At 36.0% G+C, this 24,954-nt stretch overlaps 1 protein-coding gene across 2 annotated transcripts in view; it reads left to right on the top strand.

Moving 5' to 3' along the window:
* Abcb11 (ATP binding cassette subfamily B member 11) overlaps nt 1–24,954 on the top strand; it is a 90,139-nt gene that overhangs the window by 29,186 nt on the left and 35,999 nt on the right. For both annotated transcript variants that reach the window (XM_047545833.1, XM_047545834.1), the window contains 10 exons: nt 561–732; nt 3,627–3,751; nt 6,661–6,835; nt 13,471–13,584; nt 16,224–16,334; nt 18,488–18,613; nt 20,000–20,203; nt 21,391–21,561; nt 22,028–22,229; nt 23,045–23,114. In XM_047545833.1, coding sequence (XP_047401789.1) covers nt 561–732; nt 3,627–3,751; nt 6,661–6,835; nt 13,471–13,584; nt 16,224–16,334; nt 18,488–18,613; nt 20,000–20,203; nt 21,391–21,561; nt 22,028–22,229; nt 23,045–23,114 — 1,470 coding nt within the window. The remainder of the gene's footprint in view (nt 1–560; nt 733–3,626; nt 3,752–6,660; nt 6,836–13,470; nt 13,585–16,223; nt 16,335–18,487; nt 18,614–19,999; nt 20,204–21,390; nt 21,562–22,027; nt 22,230–23,044; nt 23,115–24,954) is intronic.

Here is a 24,954-nt window from a genome sequence, read left to right as displayed (position 1 = left end):
ATTATATCATTTGCAAGAAAATGGATGGAATTAGATTTCATTATGTCACATGAAATAAGTCAAACTCAGAAGGTCAAGGGACATATGTTTTCTCTCACATGAGAAAGCTAGAGAGGAAAAAGGAAAAGAAAGTTGGGGTAGATCTCAAGAAAATCAAAGGAAGATCAATAGAGGAAAGGGATGATGGGTTGAGGACCTCGAGGAAGAGGGAAAGTGCTGGGGAGTAATATTGTTAAATTGTGTGCATGTACAAATATGTAACAACAAATCCCAACATTATGCACAACTATTATGTACCAACAAAAAAAGGTGAGAAAAAAAAAAGAACAAGAAAGCAACTCTGTTGATACCTGAGCCTTCTAGCCTCCAGAATTGTGAGACAATAAATTTCTGTTGTTTAAAAAAAAAAATTTTTTTTTTTTTTCTGAGACCGAAGAATCTGCCATGCTGCCTGAGGAAAATGGTGGACAGAGACCAGAGTGTTTAGAAAAGAGTGAATGTCAGTGAGACGTGTGAGTTGACCAACTTGTTTTAGTGATTCAAGTCTCTCTTGTTTCTAGTGATATTAATAAAATCAATGATGCCATTGGGGAACAAATGGCCATATTCATTCAGCGCATGACCTCAGCCCTCTGTGGGTTCCTGTTGGGATTTTTAAGCGGTTGGAAACTGACCTTGGTTATTATTTCTGTCAGCCCTCTCATTGGGATTGGAGCAGCCATCATTGGTTTGGTAAGAATGTCTTTTTGCCTCTCTCCATGGGAAGACATTTGCATTCACAAACAGCCAAAAATACGAAGCTTTTCTTCTCCTATGTTGTAATCAATATAATTATTGCTATTTTGATTTATTCTGCAACATCAAATAATATTTCAGGGAGCAAGAATTAATGATATTTTAATAAGATAAATATTATTTTACTAATAGAAAACAACTTTATTTATTCATCATCTACTGTTTGCCAGGTACTATTAGGAGCTTCATATTCATTATCTCTAATTCTTACTACAACCTTATAATGAATGTATTAACTCTGTTTTAAATAGAAGAAAGTGAGACTCTGACAAGTAAAAAGACTTATCTGGGACTGCAACTGGCAGAGCAGGATTCAAATTCAGGGGAACCTGATACCAAATCCCCATCTACTCTCCAGTGTGCCTATTGTTCTCTATGTTCTCCTGAGATCAGATGCTTCCCTCAAATGTAACAAATACATCTTGATCAGTAAAGAACTTATAGAGATTTCTGTAACCACAGCTATGTTTTACATTCATTTGATCAGTTTCTGAGAGAGGTTATCTGATCCATTTTGAGTGTTATCTTATTGTCTCTCTTTCTCGGTTCTTGACACTAAGACAAAATGTAAGAGTTTGGGGTCACTTCAGTTAAAAATACTTCCAAGGATTGAGACATTATTATTTCTTACTTTTAGAGCATCCACACTGGAAGGTAGTTCGTGGGTTCAGTCACACTAAGAGTTTGCTATCAATGAGAAGAGAATTTAAGTGAAAAGCTGCATGACATTTATACATCATTGAGCAAAAGGTAGCCAGCTCCATGATGATATTTTCTAGAAAAATATTATCATATGACACTGGCTATATTATTTAGAAACTTCACAGCTAATATAGAAAATGGGTTGAAAGTGACAGTAGCAAAGAGCTCACTGCACTTGGTCACCATCTGGTTTTCTTACTAACAAGTTTGTGTAACTCAAGAAAAACATTTAATTCATCAAAACCTGGTTACTCATCTTTGAAATAGGATCATACCTCCCTAAATCATCATGATGATTTAGGGCATTATTCAAGTAACGCACTTAAGCATATTGTCTGGCACAGACTCAATTGCTGAAAAGGTATTTTATTATTTTTTAAACCCACTGCATCACACAAGCTTTACAACATTTTTTTCCTACCAAACACTTTCCAAATATGCTCCATTTGATTCAACTTGGTTTTTTTTTTGTTTGTTTAAATACATTTAATCTCTTCCTTCAAACCTCTGATCAACTAATACATACATTCAAATGGATCATATGCCATTTGTTTTAATGTGTTCAGACTAAAAATGTTGTCTGGTTGACTTGGTCATAAACAGACTTGAGATATAGTTTCTCTTGCTGTCTCAGTGCCCGCATTCCAACTTCTTGTAAATGTGCCATGAGTTTCGAATGCTGTTGTTCTGCACGTGTCTCTTCTTGCATTCATGTCAGTGCATGCTTGTCCTATAAAATTACCCAAGTAACTTCACTAGGTCCAAAGCAAAGGCAAAAGAAGCAGAGATGGGCAATATAAAATGTGTTAGAAATTATTGTAGGTTTTGTATGCTTTTGTCAGATTTTAACAGGATGAGAAACATGAACAATTGTCAGATGTTTCCAAATACACATTTCTTAAGCTGCTGGGCCAATTTATTTATTGTTTTTTTTTATTCACTTATTTATTTATTATTTTTTGTTTTGTGGTGCTGGGGATCAAACCCAGGTCCTTGTGCATGCCAGGCAAGAATTCTACCACTAAGCTATAGCCCAAGTCTCTCCTAGATCAGTTTAATTGAAGATGTCCTGAGGTTAATTAATATTCTATTATAATAAAAACATATCATTCACAACTACTGAATTTCATCATTATTGTGGGACAAATGCATATTTCAGGAATAAATTAGTTAAGGGGTATCATAAAACTATACCATCATTCATAATGACCAAGTGCAAATTTTAATGTTGATGAAAATAGCTTCACTATCCTTACTAATGCTTTTCCAAGTCACAAATTTTTATAAATTGTGAACTGATAAAATAGCAAATATATTGAAAAATATTTTTACTCACTTTGTATTTTAGAATTCTAATATTTGGTTTGATCATACTTTTGCTACTGAAAGTTTGGGAAAACTGTTGAAAAATAAACTCCCTTGGTCTGAGTATTACATATGTTTTTAGCTTTCTGAGTTAGTGACTCTTCCACAACATGTGCTTTTTCTCCATGTTTCTTAATCTGTGGAGGGATTTCTTTGAGGGTTAATTTTTTTCAGGGCTCAATCCAAGTCTAATTTTAGAAAAGGTAAGTTGTCTACTATTAAGCACAGATGTTTTATTATTTCATTTTGCAAAAATATAAAGTATAATTTAACCCCTATACTTTAGTTAAAATAGTGTAATATTTATCTAACGTTTTCTCCTCTGGAATTACCTCTTCAGTTGTGCCTTTGAACTCTCACTCTGTATTACACATGGGTTTCTAATCTTTGCTTCTCCTGTTTGTCTATAAATGTGCAATGATTTCTGACTAACAACAATATAATATGACCTGATTTGACTTTGGAACCTAATCAATATAATGACTGAAATACTTTAATGTTATAGAATGTCCCATTTGGGATTTACTCTGTGAGGGAGTTTTTGACTGACTTTTAATGGAGTCATTTTGATACATCGAAAACCAAACACTCATGGATGAGGCTTAACAGAAACCAAACTTGGAACAAATTCCTTCCTCCTGTGTTATGGTGGCAATCTAGTGGCATATAAAAGCTATTGTGTGTTTACCTCTGTTAAATGAATCAACAAATGACAACCTGACTTACCCAATAATCTACTCTTTTTCTCTTCTTTTGTTTTTTAGAGTGTGGCCAAGTTTACAGACCTTGAGTTGAAGGCCTATGCCAAAGCAGGGTCTGTGGCTGATGAGGTCATTTCCTCGGTGCGAACTGTGGCTGCTTTTGGTGGTGAGGAAAAAGAGATTGAAAGGTTGGTTTATTAGAATGTCTATTATTTTCCTGAAAATCATCAATCTGCATAATTGCCTGACTTTTCCTCATTTTGTACAAAATGGCAGATCCATGATCTACACTGCCCAAAGGAAACATTTGTTCGACAGGTAGCAGCACAGAATAATTTAGTCAAAGCACTACAAGAAGTCCCAAACCTTAACAATGTCTTTTTTAAAGTGTTGGAGTTGCTTATTTTTAGAAAGCTAGTTGAAGTTAGAAATTTATTTTAAGCTCTGATGATATATATGCATATAGGTCATTTCTCATGCCATTCTATGTAATGCTGTTTGCTGCCATCGAAAAAACCTATATGAGACACTACGACAGACCCCAGAAACATAAGGAATCATAAAAATCCATATGAACAATTACATGCCAACAAAATGGATAACCTACAAGAAATGGATAAGTTCCTAGAAACATACTACTTACCAAGATGGAATCATAAATAAATGGGAAACTTGGACAGACCATACTGAGTAAGGAGAAAATCAGTAGTAAAGTCTCCTATCAAAGAAAAGTCCAGGACCTGATGCCTTTATTGCTGAATTCTAGAAAACATTTAAAGAAGGACTAATACCAATCTTTCAAAATTGCTTTCAAGAAATTGAAGAAGAGAGCATCATCAAACTCATTTTATACTGTCGGCATCATTTTGATATCAAAGCCAGTCAGGGATATAAGAGAAAAAAAAATTACAGGCCAATATCCCTGATGAACTTGGATGCAAAAATTCTCACAAAATATTAGCAAACCAAATTCAATAGTACATTGAAGGATCATTTCCCATGATCAAGTAGAATTTATCCCTCAGATGCAAGGACGGCTCAACATATGCAAATCAATAAAGGTGACATACTACACTAACAGAATGAAAGACAAACCATACAATCATCTCAATAGATGCTAGAGAGTCATTCAACAAAATCCAACATCTATTCATGATACAAACTCTCAAAAAATGAACCTTAGCATAGTTCAACTATATATTACAATCCCACAGCTAAATCATATTCCATGGTGTGAAAACTTTTCCCCTAAGGTCAGTCAGGAACAAGATAAGGATGCCCACTCTTGCTACTTCTGTTAACCAGAGCAATTAGTCAAGAGAAAGAAAGAAAAGACATTTAAATAGAAAGGAAGAAGGGAAAGTGGTCTCTGCTTTCAGATGACATATTACATAGAGAAAACTCTGAAGATGTCACCAAAACACTATTAAATGTAATCAACAAATCCAATAAAGTTTCCAGATACAAAATCAGTATACAAAAATCAGTAGTGTTTTTGTACCCTAACAATGAACGATCAGAAAAAGAAATCAAGAAAACAATCTCATTTGTAGTAAGTCCAAAAATTAAAATACTTAGTATTGATTTAACCAAGAAGAAGAAAGATCTGTACACTGAAAACTATAAAACATCGATGAAAAGAATTAAAGAAAGCACAAATATATGAAAACATATCCTGTGTTCATGGATTGGGAGAATTGAATATTGTTAAAATCTCCATATTTCCCAAAGTAATTCACAGAATTGATTCAATCCTTATCAAAATTCCAGTGGCATTTTCCAAGGAAATAGAAAAAAAATTTCTAAAATTCATACATAACCACAAAAGATCCCAGACAGTAAAAACAGATGTCAGCAAAGGAATAAAGTTGGAGGCATCACCTTTAACTGATCTCAATTCTTGCTGTATTTAATCATCAACACAGAATGGTACTGGCTTATTAATGGACACATGGAGCAATGGAACAGATAGAGAGTCCCAAAATAAAGCCACATGTTGACTTTCAGTTGAGTTTTGACAGATTCCCAAAATACACAATGACAAAAGGACAGTCTCTTTAATAAATGGCATGAAAAAACTGAATATTCAAATGCAGAAGAATGAAATTATCTCATGCCACATATGAATATCAACCCAAAATAGGTTAAAGGTTTAAATTTAAGACCCAACCTAGAAATAAAACCTAGGTTACATTAAACTAAAAAGCTTCTGCACAGCAGAGGGGACTAAACCCCTAAGAAAGTGATAATCTACATAATGGAAGAAAATATATGCAAACTATACATCTGACAAAGAGTCGATGTCCAGAATATATAAGGAACTTAAAAACTTCACAGCAAAACAAACAAATGAGAAAAAAAAAAAAAAAAAAAAAAAAAAAAAAAAAAAAAAAACAGAACTAGAACAAATAACCCAACTTAAAAGTAGGGATTTCACCAAAGAAAAATACTCTTCTGTGTATTAGTGATGTTCAACACTTACTAATATTCCTCAAAGAATTAAAAATAGAACTACCATACGACCCACTAATCCCACTGAGTATGAATTCAAAGGAAATTAAATCTATATGTCAAAGAGACATCTGCACTCCCATGTTCATTGAGCACCATTCACAAATAGCTAAGAAATAGAAACAGCCAATCCATCAACTGATCAATTGATAAAGAAAATGTGGTACATATATACAAAGGAATACCATTCAACCAGAACAAAGAACAAAATCCTGTCATTCGTAATGACATGGATAGAATTGAAGATGACTATGTTAAGGCAAATAAGACAGACACAGATAGACAAGTACCACATCATCTCACTCATGTGGATTGTAAAATAAAGTTGATCTCATAAAGTAGAAAAGTGGTTACCAGAGGCTGGGGAGAGGAGGGGGGATGGAGAAAAGTTGATCCACTTTACAGTGACAGTTTTAAACAGACTTCAAATAATTGCACAGGTTATTATAGATTTTTTCCCTAAAACTTCTCTATGTTTGGGCTGGTTCTATAATCACTGAGTAAAACCACTGCATTGTGACCTGTTTTAAACATTATAACTTGAACTACTTCTGCTGCTATTTCCTCAAACGTTTTCTCTTCACAGGTATGAGAAAAATCTTGTGTTTGCCCAGCGCTGGGGAATTAGAAAAGGGATAGTGATGGGATTCTTCACTGGATACATGTGGTGTCTCATCTTTCTTTGTTATGCACTGGCTTTCTGGTATGGCTCCAAACTTATCCTGGATGAAGAAGAATACACACCAGGAACTCTTATCCAGGTACTTTGATCTCATTGTTCTAACATTTCCTGCTGGAATCTCAGAAAGGTTCATGTATTAGACATGTGGCTCACTCCTTTAGTGTCGGAAGGAGGAAAGATCCATGATCTGATGGAGTCTATCTGCAGAAACAATACTTAGGCATCTGATTGTGAAGAGCTATTGAGCATTTGAATTGATTAGATCAGTAATTTAAAGATTTCTAATTAAAGATTTTATAGCTATAAAATGATGATTTTCTGTCCAAGTCCAAAAGATAATATGGTATGAAAATGGAAAGTCAGTGATTCTCAATTAAAAATTAACAAATCACATGATTTAATTTAATAATAGTGCAAGCTATGTGCCTATTGGACGTATTTGTGAAACATAATGAGTTGGTGATGTATAGAGTCAATAATATCCTCAACTGAGCAGACAGTACAGACTTTATTATTCACTTGTGCTGTGCCATGCCATCACTAATGCCATAGCCACTTTAATTTTCAGTGTCCTTTCAGTTAATCTTTCAATAAGTAATTATTGAACATCTACTCTATGCCAGAGCCATCCAAAGTTCAGGGGATTCAATAGTGAGCAAAAGAAATGTGTGGGGTTTTCTTGTGTGTGTGTGTGTGTGTGTGTGTGTTTAGCTTGATGGAATTTGCATTTTAGTGGGAAAGACAAATGGTAGTTAAATAATCATTTAAGTGCATTATGGCAAATGGCAACATATGCTTCAGAGGACAAGGAATTGTGACAGTGAGTAGCCGGGTGACCAGTGTGGCTGGGGTCAGGCAAGTTTGCCCGTTCTGTTTCCTCTTCCATGGCCTTTCCTCCCTAGCTAGGGTCTGTGCTGGCCCACTGGGTTCTCAGCTGAATGGCGCTTTCCCATTTGGGCTTCCGTTCCCATCCAGTCTTTCTCTTTCACAGCATTTGCAGCATTCTTCAGAGCCTCACATGGAGCATTTGCATTTATTTATACGTGTCCTCGCCCATTTCTGCCCTCAGACAGTAAAGTCTATGAGGTCAGGGAGGTCAAAAATGGAATAATTGTTTCATTTGATCTGTCAGGGAGGTGAGAACTAGCTTCATATAAGATTCTTAAATAATGCCAGGCACAGTGGTGCACACCTATAATCTGAGCTATGTGGAGTTTGAGGTGGGAGGGTCGTGAGTTCAAAGCCAATCTGGACAAAGTAGCCAGACCCATCCCAAACAAAAGAAAACAAAACAACAGCAAAAAACAAACAAACAAACAAAAGAATAAAATAAAATGTTTGGACTGCAGATTCTGGATGGAACAGGTACAATTAAACTACAAAAGATATCAAAATCTTGCATATCAGACATTTATAGATGAAAGCTTATAATTTGAGATCTACCATTTTAATATAAATATATTTTTAAGAAAAATTGAACAGCATTTTGATTTACAAATAGAAATGATTGGGGCTGAGGTGTAGCTCAGTGGTATTAAAATGTTTCACAAACTTTAAAGGGGGAATATGGAAAGAGTTACTATTCCTTACAATTTAGACATAGTTTTGTACTTGAGAAAAGTGAAAATCTGTAAGATATGAAATCTGACTCTAAAGTCCTTTGTCATTATTGATCCAAATACTTCTAAAAGCTCTTGACATTTACCAAACCAGGGATACCCATAGTTGGCTTTAGCCCCAGTTGCTTCTATCTGCTCACTCTGAAGAATGTTGAGTTGATTTGAATGTTTTAATCAACCAACTAATTAACAATTAGGTTAATCTAGTACATTTTGTGATATACAAAATCATTACTGGTTACATGGTAATTGGGCATAAATGGTAAGTAATTCACATGTGACTGTAATTAGTATCACTTATATTTAGACAAAAATCTACTCTGTGGTCTCTTAGGAAAGGATGAAGGGGGACTGAATGGGGCAAAAGCCCTCCAAGTTTCAGGTTTCAACGATAAAAATAATGGTAATAGAAAGTCGCATTCACTCAGTGTGCACACGGTGTCAAGCACTGAGTGAGGTATTTCATATAATTACCATAAGTAATACAACTTTGTTCTGTAATTGATGTCATACTACTACTTCAAAAATGAAGGGGAGGCCATGAGGTAAAGGAATATGTGCCAAATGGTATAGAGCATGACTTGAAGTCAGGTCTCCATGATTCCAGGGAACCACTGTTTCCTGCCTCCAGCTCTGACTTCTAGGGGACCACAGGCCCCCTTTCTCCAGCACAGTCCCCACACATTGTTCTGCAGCAGTCTCTCTTCCCACTGTTCTGTCCACAGGTTAAAGGGTGTGATATTCAGGGTTAAAACAATTGCTGCTCTGTTGGGATGTTTGTGATGGTCTGGGACACATGCATTGTCCTGTCTCATGTACACCTCACTTAAGAACCTCTAGAAAGTCACTTGCATGAGGCAACCACTTGCAAAGCCAGGATGAGCAAGCGTTTGACTCTGAACCTTAATTTAAGCCTCCAATGAGAAAATACATTCCTCAGGTCAAATCCAGAACACCACCTGTTTTTATAAAGTGTTTTATTGGGACATAGCCACAGGCATTTATTGTATTATCTATTGCTGTTTTTGTACTACATGGTGAAGTTGAGTAATTGCTTCAGAGCCCATGTGACCTGGCAAACCTGAAATGTATACTATTTGGCCTTTACAGAAGATGTTACCCACCCCAGATCTAGGGCACAGGAAGGCTTCCTGTACTGAAATAGTAAGACTTCTGATAATGGTGGTCTTAATCCAATTTAGATCATAAAAGCTATTCTGTCTGCTGTCCTTACCACCTTGTAAGTGTGAGATTTTGATATTTTATTTATCACTATCATTCTCATTTATGTGATCCTTGCTGGATTACCTATTTTTATACACATCATCCCATTTATTTCTCATAACAATCCTGAAAAGTATATATTATCATTACCTCTGAGTTCCAGATAAAGAAATTGGAGTTTGAAATATATAAGTAACCTGCCCCTGGGAGGAAAATTCTATTGTGAAGGAACAAAGGGAAGAAGGCAGATGAAGAGATCATTTATTCCTGTGTATGGTAAACAATTGAGGAAGAGAGCATAAATTTAGCCCATCACCTGTGTGGAGCAGCATTGGCCCCTTTAATCATTCTGATGTATGGAATGGAGAGGCTCCTGGAGAGGGAAGAAGATGGCTGAGAGACTGAGAAGCTCCATGGAGCACTGCTCCAACCACAAGGAAGAAACAAAATGGAGAGAGACTGGGGAAGTCTCTGATGTGATGTGACACAGCTAGTAGGAAGGGTGTGGTCTATGGAAACCTCCATACTTGGATCATTTGATTACCTGAAAAAGCTATATTCACACAGGTGTCAACTTTACCTTGGTAAGAAGGCATGGCCAATGAAAACTCTTCCATGTGAGTCATGACTAGTACCCATTCTTTCATTCACAGGAGGGATTGGAGGAGGCTTTTGTTCCTTCTAGAGATTAACTTGAGAAATGGCTTCATTGCCTCCTCCTTATCTTTATGAACACCACTGGTACAAGCCAGTATTACTCTGCTACCAAAACCTGATAGGCACACAACAGAAGAAGAAAATTGTAGACTAATATTTTTGATGAAGATGCATGCCAAAATCCTCATTAAAATAATTGCAAATTAAATTAAACATCATATTTAAAAGATCTTACACCATGATCAAATTGGTTTCATTTTAGGGATGCAAGCTTGGTTTAACATGCAATCCAATAAATGGAATAAAATACATAAATAGATTCAAGGAAAAAAAATCACATAGTCATCTCAGTAGATGCAGAAAGTCTTTGATAAAATTCAAATCACTTCATGATAAAAACCCTTAATAGATTAGATATGGAAGGATCATTCCTCAACATAATAAAGTCTATATACAACAAATCCATAGCCAATATCACACCAAATGAAGAAAAACTGGAAATATTTCCTCTAAAATAGGAACAAGACAAGGCTGTTCAAGACAAGGTTATATCAATTCTTATTTGATATAGCACTGGAAACTTTACCCAGAGTAATTAGGAAGAGAAAAAATAAAAGTGGTATCAGTAGGAAAAGAGAATGTCAAATTAACCCAGTTTGCAGATTATATGATGCTGTACCTAGAAAACCCTGGAGAGTCAACCAATAGTCTCTTAGAATTGATAAAGAAATTTAGCAAAGTAGCAGGACATAAAATTAACATCCAAATTTTGCCTTTTCTTTGCACTAATAATAAACTCACTGAGAAAGAAATCAGGAAATCCCTGTTGCTTGCGAGGTTAAGGGAGGAGGCACACAAGTTCGAGGTCTCAGCAACTTAGTGAAACCTTGTCTCAAAAACAAAAATAAAAAGAAAGAAAAGTGGTTGAGGATATAACAGTGATATAGTGCCTCTGGTATCAATATCCAGTACTGAGAGAAAAAATAAAGAAGAAAGGAAGGGGAAAACAATACCATTTACAATAGCCTAAAACAAAACAGAACAAAACCTGGGACTAAGCCTTACCTAACAGAGGAGCTGAAAAATCTCTACAATAAAAATTATAAATTACTGAGGAAATAAATTGAAGAAGACAGAAGATGGAAAGACATCCCATGTTCATGGAGTGTGACAATTAAAATGGTTAAAATGGTTATACTGCTAAAAGTGATCTACAAATCCACTGCAATCCCCATTAAGATATCAATAACATCCTTCACACAACTAGGAAAAAAATTCTAAAATTCATATGGAAACACCAAAGACCCATATAGTCAAAGCAATCCTTAGAGAAAAGAACAATGCTGGAGGCATCACAATATCTGATTTCATAATATGCTATAAAGTCTTGTAACAAAACAGCATGTTTTTGGCATAAATATACATGTAGATCAATGGAATAAGAGACCCAGGAATAAAACTACACATCTATAACCATCTGGTCTAAGACAAAGGAACCAAAAATGTGGTCCTGGGAAACCAACAAATGGTCCTGGAAAAACTGGACATTCACTTGTAGAAGACTAAAACTGTATCTTTACCTCTTAGTGTATAAAAATCAACTCAAAATCATCAAAGATCTTAACGTAAGCTGAAAATGGAGGAAAACATAGGGGAAACAATTCAATATATTGGTATAGGCAAGGATTTCCTGAATAGAATTCTAATAACTCAAGAAATAATAGCAAGAATTGACAAATAGGATTACATCAAATTAAAAAACTTCTGCACAACAAAAGAGACAATCAACAGAATAAAGAGACACCCTACAGAATAGGAGAAAAAATGCAAGCTATTCAGGTATCCTGACTATGGAAAGAACTAAAAAAAGAAAAAAAAAATTCAACACCAAGAAGAATCTAATCAGTAAATGGGTAAATAAGCTGACACTTCTCAAAAGAAGTACAAATAGCCAATAAATATATGAAAAAATGCTCAAGATCTTTAGCCATCAGGTAAATGCAAATCCAAATGACATTGACATTCCATCTCCCCCTAGTCATAATGGTTATTATCAAGAAAACAAAAAATAACAAATGCTGGTGAGGATGAAGGGAACACTTATATACCATTTATGGAAATGTAAGTATAGAAAACAGTATGTAGTTTCCTCAACAAACTAAAAATAGAACTACCATATGATCTATGACATGAAAGTAGTAGGGAGACAATCAGGAAAGGGGAAGAAGACCAGGGGGTGCCAGATGAGGCTAAGAGAGATTTATAGGAAGGGTGGATGTGATCAAAGCAAGTATGAAAATTTCATGATGTAACCCATTGTTTTGTACAATTAATATGTATTGATAATTATAATAAAAATTTTAAGTTAAAAAGATTCAACACAGATTGCTATTTGGAAGGAACATCCATGATCAGGTATCCTTTCCCAAACTTAATGAGATGGTTCAGTTGGCAAGTCAAAGGACAGCTTCCCCAGCTCTGTGCAGGAATCTAGCCATTCCACCTGAGATGTCGTCAGCAGCAAGCAAGGCTAGGAGTGAGGCAGCATGGTAGTCAAGTGCCTGAATGCAAACACTAATAAGTGTGTGTTATAACCAACGTAAGTGAGGGATCTTCCAAATATATCTGTTTCCTCATCTTTTGTAACACTTAAATGAAGTAATAGAGCTAAAGCACTTACAACACACATTGTTATCATTGTTAGCAGTAGAACAGCTGCAGAAGTGACGACAGTTATCCTAGTGACTAGCATACTAGTAACAGTAGTAGATTGATTTTGCATGAACCATCCTCTAGGACAACTACACTGACCTTAGTGTGTCTGTTATTTAGGTTGTCCTTTAACTAGAAAACCATTATAAGGCTGAGTCTGTAACAAATCCAATGATTATACAACTATTCTAACCTACTTTGTGTGTATGTGTTGCCTCGGTCCCACATCTTATTTTTCATTCTTTATAGAAGAGTGATGTTCAGGAAAAAAAAAAAAATGTAATCTTATAAATCGCAATAGTGGAGAGATTGGAGATGCTTTATAGAACAAAAGCTGTGTCAGACATTTCCAGGAATCAAAGAGTCATTTAGCTTTCACACTCCTGGAGAAGAATATTTCTGAGAAATCTCTCAATTTCCATGAATGGCTCAAATGGTAAGGGCACACTATTTGCAAATTGGCAAAAACACATTAAAAACCATTTCTGTCTTTTTGTTTCAGATTTTCTTCTGTGTCCTAACAGGAGCTTTGAATCTTGGCAATGCGTCTTCTTGTTTGGAAGCCTTTGCTGCTGGGCGTGCAGCAGCTGCCAGCATTTTTCAGACAATAGACAGGGTATGTAAAAGCCAAAAGTAAAGGCCAGCAGGAGGTGGGCGGGGCGAAGCGAGGAATGAACCGTAAAGGAATCTCCCCTAACAATAAAAAATAAGAGGAGCTATCAAAATGCCCTATGTCAGCAATACTTAATTGCCATCACCAACTAGACCTGATTTTGAGAAGTGGGAATGCAACAGGGACCTAGCACAAATGAGACCCCTGCTCTCATACGCATCCTGGGAGACAAGTGTAAAGAAGTAAGCAATTCAAAGATGAGACAATCAGACAGTGCCAAGTCCGATGAAGGAAATAGAGTAGGGCAATGGATGTCAACTAGGGCAGGGAAAGGAATCTCTAAACTGAGTCATGGGAAGTGAGAGCAGGAAGGAAATTCCTGAAAGCAAGACCCCCAGATGGTCAAGGGCTTGATGAACTCAAGGAGCTGAAAGAAGACCCACGTGAATGAAGAGAGTAAAGAGGGGGCAGAGACTGGAGGGATAAGAAAGGGTCTTGGGGATCTAGGACTTAAAGATTAAGTTCATAAGATTGGATATTTTCTTAATGTGCTAGGAAATCTCTACAGGTTTATAAAGGAGCTTGGTAGGCTGGCCAGGATTTTACTGGTTAATCTACAGAAGCAAATTGGAGGTCAAGCCAGGAAGTCCCAATTCAAGAACAGAAGGGAGAAGAAGGCAATATGTTCTTCCTTTCTGAAACAATGCCCTAGGTTTAGTCAGAAGGACTGGGAATAAATGGTGCTTCATGGATCCTCTGAACCATAAGTATTTTTTTTTTTTTGCCAAACAGAGAGGCTGTCATCGAACTGAGAAAATGGCTCCTTACTTTATTTGCTTTATTTGTGGGGCTTAATATCCCGGGATATAGTGAGATTGTTAGAAAGCATATAAAAATGATACTTTATTCAACCTCATTTTAGGGTTGTTATATGTTCAAATGAAATAAGGACACTAACATGACCCTGAAATTATGACTAAAATTAAGACATTTTAAAAATTATTGTATTATTCTTATTAGAGATCCAAGAAGAAAGTAGATTACATTATACCCCCAAGTAGAATGATGGTGATGAATTTCTGTTACTAGTTGCTAGAAAGGGAAGAAGTTGAACCTGGAGTATTTTGATAGCAGGAGGTTAACAATCCTTAACCAGAATAGTTAAGTTCTAGATTAGACTTTCTACTGACAATAACGGAGGAGAAATTCAGGATATCAATTGAAAGGTGGTAATATTTGAAGACACTGTTGACAAAGAATTAGTTCTTTGTATTTATTTTTTATTTATATTTGTTGATTCTTTTTAGTTATACATGGAAGTAGAATACATTTTGATGAAATACAAGCATAGAATATCTTATTCTAATTAGGACCCCATTCTTGTGGATGTACATGATGGTGGGATTCATGTAAGGTATTTTCTTATGTAGTTCTAATCCTCCTCTACAAAGAGTCCCATTGGCTCCCATTTTAGTTGACTAGTTGTATGGCCCTAGGCAAGAAACAATCTCTCTCAGATTCTTCCACTTCCTTACCTGAAAAATAGGTACATCATTTGTCTAGTTAGGTTATGATGCCAATTATGTAAGTGAAAAAAATACATTAAAATATCTGCACATTGCCTCCCATGATATTTAAATAATGTGACTAATGTATAATTTAATACATTATAATAAACAATAATAATATTATAAGTTAACTGTGGAGAGCGATGGCAGAGGATGGGAGAGCAGTGACTGAATTTGAGGGTCTCTGATGCCTTCATGGCTATGGCATGCCTGGTGCCTGGGAATGTTCTGTGCAAGGGCACAAGATGCTTAGCTGCTGTGGCAATGCCCTGCATGAGGAGGCTCTGTGCAAGAGTCCTATCAACTTTGACCTTGATCTCAGGCACACAGGTCCTGGGAAGTAAGGAATTCTTAAGCTAGACAACCACAATGTTTCACCAGCTCTGCTTCTGTGGTTCCTGCCAACTTTACAGTAACTTCAAAAAATGGACTTTCTTGAGAGCTACACATAGCTCCTATCATTGCACTTTGCAACTGTGGATTGCAACTGCAGAAAAGCTACATAGATGTCCTAGTTTCTGTAACTTTCCTGATACAAAGAATAATGGTTGGATAGTCTTTAACCTGATAATGAGACACATACAAATAAAAATTGCTGGTGTAACTCTTTAGATCTGCATCTCCATCAGAGGGCAGAGCTCCACCTAATCCCAACTTAATCTTCAAAATCTGTGTTTGTGAATCTTTATTTTTTAATTCCCCTACACCCCTCCCCGGAACCAAGAGTTTGTCTGTGCTGGTCGTGGCAATTAACAATATAGTAATATCATATATATTATTGTCCCAATAATTCAATAAATGATATTAATTAAATTAATGAATAAAATACATCATTATATTAAGACATCACATTTAGTAATAATATGCAATAATATAATGTCAAAAGTAGTAGGGATTATTTTCATTATTATTCACTATTATTATGTATTGAATGTGGAAACAGTTTATCTTTAGCACATCTTTGTAGTATTTTACCTGGTGGTTGTTTTGTTTTATGAGTTAACTCAAATTAAAACGGACAGTTTATGCATATAGCACATATTGTTGCTACATCCCTCCTGAATTCCTCTCCAGAAACCCATCATTGACAGCATGTCAGAAGACGGTTACAAGCTGGATAGAGTCAAGGGTGAAATTGAATTCCATAATGTCACCTTTTACTATCCCTCCAGACCAAAGGTGAAGGTGAGTGCAGTTTTTTTTCCCTGAAAAGGGTAAACCTTTGCTTTTGAGTATTCATTTCCACAGCCACCAATTGCTTGTTTTCCTAGGTCTGACTCAGTTTCCAGTAACTGGGGTCAGAGTAGGTTTCTCTGGAAGGGTTGTTGGGTGTGGTGCCATATCTTAAGCGACACACCACATTCTTTTGTGATAATTGAATTGTGTAAATCCCTGTAGTTGGAACACAGACTCACCGCACATTCAGGTTAAGTCAAGTATATGATGCTCTGTTGAAATGAGTGGCAGATCCTGTCATTCTAAGCATATGGTAAACAGGCTATAAGCAATCCCAGGAAGGAGTAGGGTTTCATCACCACCTCCTTACAGACTGCAGAAGGTGGAGCACTCTGAATGGGTAGGTCAGAGTGGCAAAGGGAACTCACTGTGGTTTTTTACATACTATCTGTAAGTTCACCAAGGTCACTGCATTAGTTTTTAGGGGAAGGTACCCTAATGATATTATGCTTGTGTATCTTGTGCTAGATGACTGACTGTCCAGGGCACATGGTGAAGGAAATTTACGGTTTTCTGAAACTACAAAGCAAGATATTTCAAGATAATCTACTCCCTAGGAAAATTAGAATCCATTCCCCCAAATGAATTGATTTCGAAATGAGAACTATTCCTCATTTTTAACAGAGTACCTTGGGTCTCTTTTTCTTAATAATATTTCTGTTATCCCTGAAGAACTAAATCCAACTTGCTAGCCTAACTATATTCTCATTCTATACACCTATAATGTAGGCATATGAGTAAATATATAAACATAAGTAAATGTATATTCTGTCTTCATATTCAAAGTATATTAGCATTATATATTGCATATATACCTAAACATCAAATGTCATATGTTAAAAGTGCTTTTTGTCTTGCTATAATTGTTCTATTTTATTATTTTTTAAAATTATTTATTTATTTTTAAATTTTTTACAGACTGCATTTTGATTCATTGTACACAAATGGGGTACATCATTTCATTTCTATGGTTGCACACGATGTAAATTCATACCATTCGTGTAATCATACCCGTACATAGGGTAATGATGTTTCATTCCACCATTTTTCATAGCCCCCCTCATTTCCTTCTACATAATCTAAAGTTCCCCCATTCTTCTCTCACTCCCCACACCCCCACCCCCACTATATATCATTCTCCACTTATCAGGGAAAACATTTGACCTTATAAATCACAAAGTAGTATTCACTCACTCAGTAAATATTTAGGAATGAAAGTCTAAAACTTTCTTCATAGTTGGAATCAGCTCATGTTAGCAGCTCAACAAATACTGGTTGAATTGACACAGTGATTTCATTTCTGTTTCATCTTTTATTTTTAATGGCAATAGTTTGCTTTGGTAAAATTTTCTGTTCTTGGGAGCTTACAGGTCCATTACAGGCCAGAAAGTGGAAATATATTTGCAAGGTTGACTTTCCAGTGTAAAATGAAGTGAAATTTGGTCACACAGGACCCACAAACTAACTTCACACTATCAATACAAAAATCACCTCTCATTGATAAAATATTCAGCAGATCATTGTGAATGAGCTGCTCATTCTTGACCCCTGATGGCATTTAATCCCTACCTTTCTTAGTGCTTGGGGTCTAGAAATACTATAAACACTTTTTAGGTCAATGTATCCGAGTACTATGCCCACACACTATACAGTATATGATAGCTTAAAACCTACAAATTAGTTTGTTGTTAATTGTTGGTCAGTAAAGTAGCATTGTATACCTCACTTACTGGGATTTTTTTTCTTTAACTAATTGGGACAGTCTTCTGGAGGTATCCTAGTAAGTCAGAAGTGTTTTTAAATTAGATTTTGGAACATAATTTTAGAAGTTGGTCTGGCTTAGTTACTTTACCAGTGTTACCATGCATCATTTTACTTGTTGGCTTCAGTTATTAAGTAATTAGTAAATGCTAAAACCTGATTCTAGGCCTGTTTCCTTTTGTTGGTGGTGGATGGGTGTTAAGAGTTGTGCTGTGGGACATAAGTAAACACATATGCATACTCACACACAGTGTTCTCACAGACCATCCTAACCTGTAGCCTTATTGCCTGATTAGGAGCACAGTGATAATCTGAACTTTTTAATTTTCTTTCCTTTCCAGATTTTAAATAACCTCAGCATGGTCCTTAAGTCAGGGGAAATGACAGCTCTCGTAGGATCTAGTGGAAGTGGGAAAAGTACAGCACTACAGCTCATTCAGAGATTCTACGACCCCTCTGAAGGCATGGTGCGTGTCTTCCAGAAACTTCTCAACACATGGGGAAAGGGAAATGCAAAAGTGGTGCTCTATTGTCAAACTGAGATTGTCCTGGCTCACACGTAGATTTAATGACTTCTTACTGAATCGAGAAGACCAACTCCCTGCACAGTGACGGTATTCAGTGACTAACCAGTTCATTTGCTCAGTAACTGAGTGAACTGGTATGGCTACTTCTGCAGTGAACTATCTAGTCCACTTCTTTCCTTCTGTTGTAACAAAATTCTTATTGATTCCTTATGATCTCCAAATGCCAAGTATAGGAAAGCTAGTACAGCTAGAAATGAACAAAGAACAGCCTTTGATTACTGCTTCAAAAGTTGGGTTTTATATATATAATTCCTCAAATGATGTAGTTTCTTTTTCTTCATATTTTATTTGAGTAAACATAGACTGAAACTAAGAAAATAAATAATGTTAATAACCACCACTTGCCACATATTAGATGTTAGGTACTTCATAAAAATGATTTCTTATTTTCACAATGATCCCCAAAATGTACATATCCCCATTTAACAAATGAGGAAGCAGAACCTCAAAAAGATTAGGGATGACCTCAAGTCACTGTGAGGAATGATTAGGCCACAATTTGAACTCAGGTGTGTAGATGCCAAGCACATGCTCTTTGTACTCTGCCTCAAAATTATTCTTGTCAGTATCTCCTTGAGGCTTTGAGAGATACTTGTTTTGACTGTAGGTTAAATAGCTTCAATGCCACTAATTCTCTATCCTGCATAAAATGTTGCACTGACAAGGCAGAAATAATAGAGTTTTCCTTTTTCGCAGACATTTCCTTCTCAGTTGGGTATTCTTTGCTACCTCCCACCATAATGACTCTCTAATATATAGAAATTATGGTTTTCTGATGTAAGATTTTTACATTTTTCCTATAGTGATTTTGATTTACTCCATTCATATCTTTAGTTGCTCTTGAACAGAAAAGTTTATTTGTTGAATCTGACCAAAAAGCATATAAATAAGATAGGGATTATTAATTTATTATTTTTTTGTAATTTTGAAGTCCCTTTTTGATCTGAAGTCAAAAGATAATAAAATATTCAAAGTGTGGTGAACAACTGGCTACTCTTTAGTGAGAAATTAGAAACTTATCCATTGCTGGGCAAACAGTGTGAAATTAAGTAACCTTTGCAACATTTGTGTTTCTACAATGAATTGCCCTATAGCTAAACATGATTTCAATTACACATTGCATCCTAATATAAACAACCTCGTTTCAAGGGAAATTGTGGCAGTCACAGTCTTGTCAGCCTCTTTTTTCTCCCAAGTGGTCAAGTATCACTTCATGATTCAGGACCTGAAGAGATCCAAGCTGTGTGATGTTCCCATGCTCCCTAGGTGACTCTGGATGGCCATGACATTCGCTCTCTTAACACCCAGTGGCTGAGAAATCAGATTGGGATAGTGGAACAAGAGCCAGTTCTGTTCTCCACCACTATTGCAGAAAATATTCGCTATGGCAGAAAAGAGGCGACAATGGAAGACATAGTCCAAGCTGCCAAGGAGGCCAATGCCTACAACTTCATCATGAACCTGCCACAGGTATCCTGTTCTCATATGCCAGAAGGAAACTCAAAAGTCATCTAAGGAAAAAGTTAAACAGCAGTGCACACTTCTAAAATTTAGAATTCCGAATCGTTAAATTCTTTATGCACTTTATTTTTTATTTTTATTTTTTTTGAGACAGGGTGTCACTGAGTTGCCCGGGCTGACCTTGAGCTTGTGATGCTCCTCCCTTGGCCTCCTGAGGAGCTGGGATTACAGGCATGCCTGGAGTGAATCATTAAATTCTCAATATCATATTTTTGTTTTATGTGTGGAAATGTGCCATAAGTTTTCCCTTCCCTCTGAAAACACATATATTTAAAATCTGCCAAGCTGGGGAATTTTCTTCTGAAACTCTCTCTGTGCTTTAGATACAATTTCCTCATTCCACATATTAAGCATGTGTTTAAAAAGAGGCTAAATTTGTCATGTGGCACTACTTGTGCAGTGTTCTCTTGATGTCTACAACTTATTATTATTTAGTTTTCTTGCACTTAGCTTAAATATTGTGTCCTTGGAACTACTTCTCACATATTCAAAAACAACTCCTCATACTTCTTCATTCTACACAACAACTTACTACTACAAAGGCCACCTCCGTATTATTATATTTATATGGATTTTGTCACTGATGGTGTGCTAAGTCAACTCATGTTGGCTAACACTAAGCAAGATAAGAATGACTGCCAGCACCTCACTCTTAGGTTCCATGTAGCAAGAGGCATGTGACACACTCAGTAACCATTTGATATCCATGGTAACAATCATAAAACTAGTTTGATCTTTCATTCACTATGTAAAGACAGCTTTAATATTGTGTTTTGCTGTGTTGCCTAATTAAAGAGAGGAGACAAGGATTTGATATGCACTTCACTCCTCCAAGATGGATTTTTAAGACTGATTTCTTCTTACTTTGGCTGAAAATTTTATTTGAAGTTGAGCTGTAGGAAAACATTTACTCAGCTCAATGTACCTGGGAATAAGAGCATAAATCAATTTCTTTATCTCTTGCACCAATACTGGTTAGGTAATAACCTGTTTGGGGAAGGGGTGTTTCTTTCAGTAAAAGTCAGACCTGTGAAAATTCATACTTGAGGAGGAAGTTAGATGACCTTGTACTAGGTTACCATCAGGAACCATCACCTAGTTCTTCTCCCTCATGACTGATATCACCTTTTCCCTAGAAATTTGACACCCTTGTGGGAGAAGGAGGAAGCCAGATGAGTGGTGGCCAGAAACAAAGGGTAGCCATTGCCAGAGCCCTCATCCGAAACCCCAAGATCCTCCTTTTGGACATGGCTACCTCAGCATTGGACAATGAGAGTGAAGCTATCATACAAGAATCACTGAATAAGGTTTGTGGAAAGTCTGAGTTTATTTTACAGGTTCATGTGGGCATGCTTGTGCGGCTGCAGGAAAGGCAGCTCATGGGGGGAGAGGAAGTGATACTATATGGGTCCATGTATTCTGTGTGATCCTTTAGAAAATATTAGCTAACTGTAATCTTCCTCATCTTGAAAGACAGTTAGGATTTGGTTCCAAAGACTGTACATGTAAAATTAAAACTCTTGTTAAGATGTTACATGATTTTGAAACCACTCCCCTTTAAAGCTGTTGATTAATAACAGCAACCAGACCAAGCATGATGGGATTTATGGCTTCCAGAAGCTGTGTTGACCTTTTATAGAATCTGCACAGCCTGTTTAAGGATATTCCCAGGGACCAAGGCTCTGACTTACTTGTGGATTCTGGGATGATCCAAAGATCAAGGTCAACCTTGTCCTAAGGTCTTGTTTAAAAGTGTACTGTACATTCTTGCAGATTCAACACAGGCAAACAATCATTTCAGTGGCCCATCGCTTATCCACGATCAGAGCTGCAGACATCATCATTGGTTTTGAACATGGCACAGCTGTGGAAAGAGGCACCCACGAAGAACTGTTGAAAAGGAAGGGTGTTTACTTCACGCTAATGACTTTGCAAAGTCAGGGAAATCAAGCCCTTCATGAAAAGGATGAGAAGGGCAAGTGTCATTCTCCTTTCACTTGCACATTAAGTTAATTTCTATTTTTAGGACTTGACTTTCTGTGCATGTTAATAAACATATCTGATTTGTTCTCCCCAAAACCCTGGCAGACATTGTATAAATGATAAAGGAAACCATTGAAGTTCAAGAGGTTAAGTTGTTTGATTGAGTCATAGAGTCAAAGCCAAGTCTTCTAGTTTTGAATTCCATCCCTTTTCTTTACCCTTTGCAGACAGGAGCAGCTCTCTCAAGTGTGTCCTACATACCCTAGGAGTCTCACTCTTACTGATAGATTGAATTAATCAATGACTAAAAGGTTTTATATATTTTTTCCAAGTGTAGATAGATACTTTATGCCCTACTACACCTTCTCTCTAATAATCTGAATTTTCAGACTTGGTGGTTACCCCAAGCTAAATTAACCAGCATTCTAAACTTTCTCCACCATTTCACATTTGGACCTGTGACTGCATCCAGGCATGACTACTGCATACGTAACATCACGAGCTATTCTGAATACACTTGAAGCATTTGGTGGTTTTCTATCATTTTTTGCCACTACTTGTGGGGTTTTTATGATTTATGCTGAAAAATACCTATTTCTACAGAGGTAACAGGTTAGCATGTGGTTCAAATTTTTGTTACAATGTGCTGGACAAGTTACAAGCTTTATTTTTTAAGAATAAAGTTTATGGAATATTTTGTCATTACACATAGTAACTATATTCCAGGCAAATACAGTTAATGATTCTGTTTAAATATGGTTCTGTTTATTGTATACATTAAGGAGTGGCTCATTTTGTGTTGAATAGGAAAAGATGGAACTGAAGGCAACACACTTGAGAAGACCTTTAGCAGAGGGAGCTACAGAGATAGTTTAAGGTAAGCTCAGGCTGCATGGCATATTTTAAAGTTTTCAAATATTCTTAGGAGCCTCAGGCAATATCTTAAGTATATCAAAGAAAGCCCTAAGCAGACTCCTAGATCTTATGTAGTAAGAACTGCAGATGAATGCTTTTGTTGCTGTATTGACATTTGTGTTCATAATTCATAGCTTTTTTTGGTCTAACTTTAACTTTTCATCTTATTGAAGGCAGGATCCCAATGGAGGACTTTGTGGATAAGATGTTGTTTATTAGCTGGGAGCAGTAATGCACATCTGTAATCCCAGCTAAGGGGGCAGATGAGGCAAGAGGATGGCACATTCCAGGCCAGCCTAGGCAACTTAGACCTTATTTCAAAATATAAAATTAATAGGGCTGAGGATGTATCTCAGTGGTAGAGCACTACTGAGTTCAATCTCCACTACAATACACATACACACACATCATTTATTGTATTTAGGGGATTTAACAAAAATCTGTGTTTAGTCTTTCTGCACTAAAGCTAACTGTCTTATACGGAGCACTGTCTTATATGGAGGTCACATTTAGTGTCTTTAGCTCCTCTAACTTACTGAGATGCAATTGAATTATAACATTTCTGGTCCCAGAGCAACCCAATTGAAAACAAATCATTCATTAACTAGATGAAATAAAAATGTGTGTTTTTGCTTTTAAATAGAGTTTCCCTAAATGAGCTATTTATTTTTCTCTGTATTACTATATGGGCATTCACTTTCAAAACATATTTTTGAAGTATGCTGTTAGCAAGACTATAAATTTTTAGTCTTTCATCCTGGCTTATGAGTTTCACGTAAAAAAAAAGAAAAGAATTCTCCCCTAATGTTAAAGTTCTATCTATTAAGAATTCTACCCAGGAATATGTGTCTATATTTATGAAAAAAGTTAGGAGACTATTAGGTGATGGTTGACAGCATCTCTCCCACCACTGCCCTTACCACTTCCTGGACCTATAATGCAAGGTTGTGTTCCGAGCAGACTCAGTTACTGAACTTGCTCAATCAAGATGGCTTACTGTTTATTAAGCCTCTTTAATTAAGAGGCTTAAGATGAAGCAGTCAGCTAACAATTCAACATGGTCAGATTTAATGCATTTTAATATTAACAATTTTAATATTAAATATCAAATTAAAAGAATACCTCACTTAAAGGTATCATGCTTATTTTCAACTGAAAATAGATATTTCAGGCATTAGTGTAACTTTGCTTTTTAAATCTAAATTCTCAGAGTTAAAAAGGTTAAAATTTTTTTCTCTTGAGAACAAGTTTACTTTTTTTTTTTAAAGAAATGCTAGTTTTATTGAGTTTATTGAATTTGGAATATAACAAAGAAATAGTCTCAAGTTACAGTGAAACCTACAAAAGTTACCAAAATTTTTAGGCAAGTTTTATAAACATCTGGCAGTAAGTCTAGTCATGAGTAAATGTTAAAATCATTAGAGTCATTAAAACCATAATCTGATGACACCAAGTAGCTTAAACACAGAGAATTACCAGGCACTTCTGTCATTAGAACAGTTAAAGTGGAGGTGTATCTTGTGGTCATGTCAATAAAAAAGTAATTATTTTAAGATGAACAAAATTATATTTATTCTGAGTAATTTATTTAAAGTTTATTTTTAGAAACGGATAACTGTTTGGCTATAATTTCTCACAAATTCTTCATTTTAGTGACTAAGATGAGAAATTCAGAAATACTATCTATGCACAGAAAGTAGCTATTAACCTCCTGCAGAGAGAAAGATTTATAAGTTCGAGTAAGAAGATCTGTTAAAAATATCTCATTGTATGCACTGACAATGACAATATTATTTTTTTGC

Source organism: Sciurus carolinensis, chromosome 3 (genome assembly GCF_902686445.1).
Source record: "Sciurus carolinensis chromosome 3, mSciCar1.2, whole genome shotgun sequence".
In the NCBI taxonomy this organism is placed as follows: Eukaryota; Metazoa; Chordata; class Mammalia; order Rodentia; family Sciuridae; genus Sciurus; species Sciurus carolinensis.
The sequence above is the reverse complement of the archived record's forward strand: the minus strand, read 5'-3'. Positions and strand labels throughout refer to the sequence as shown.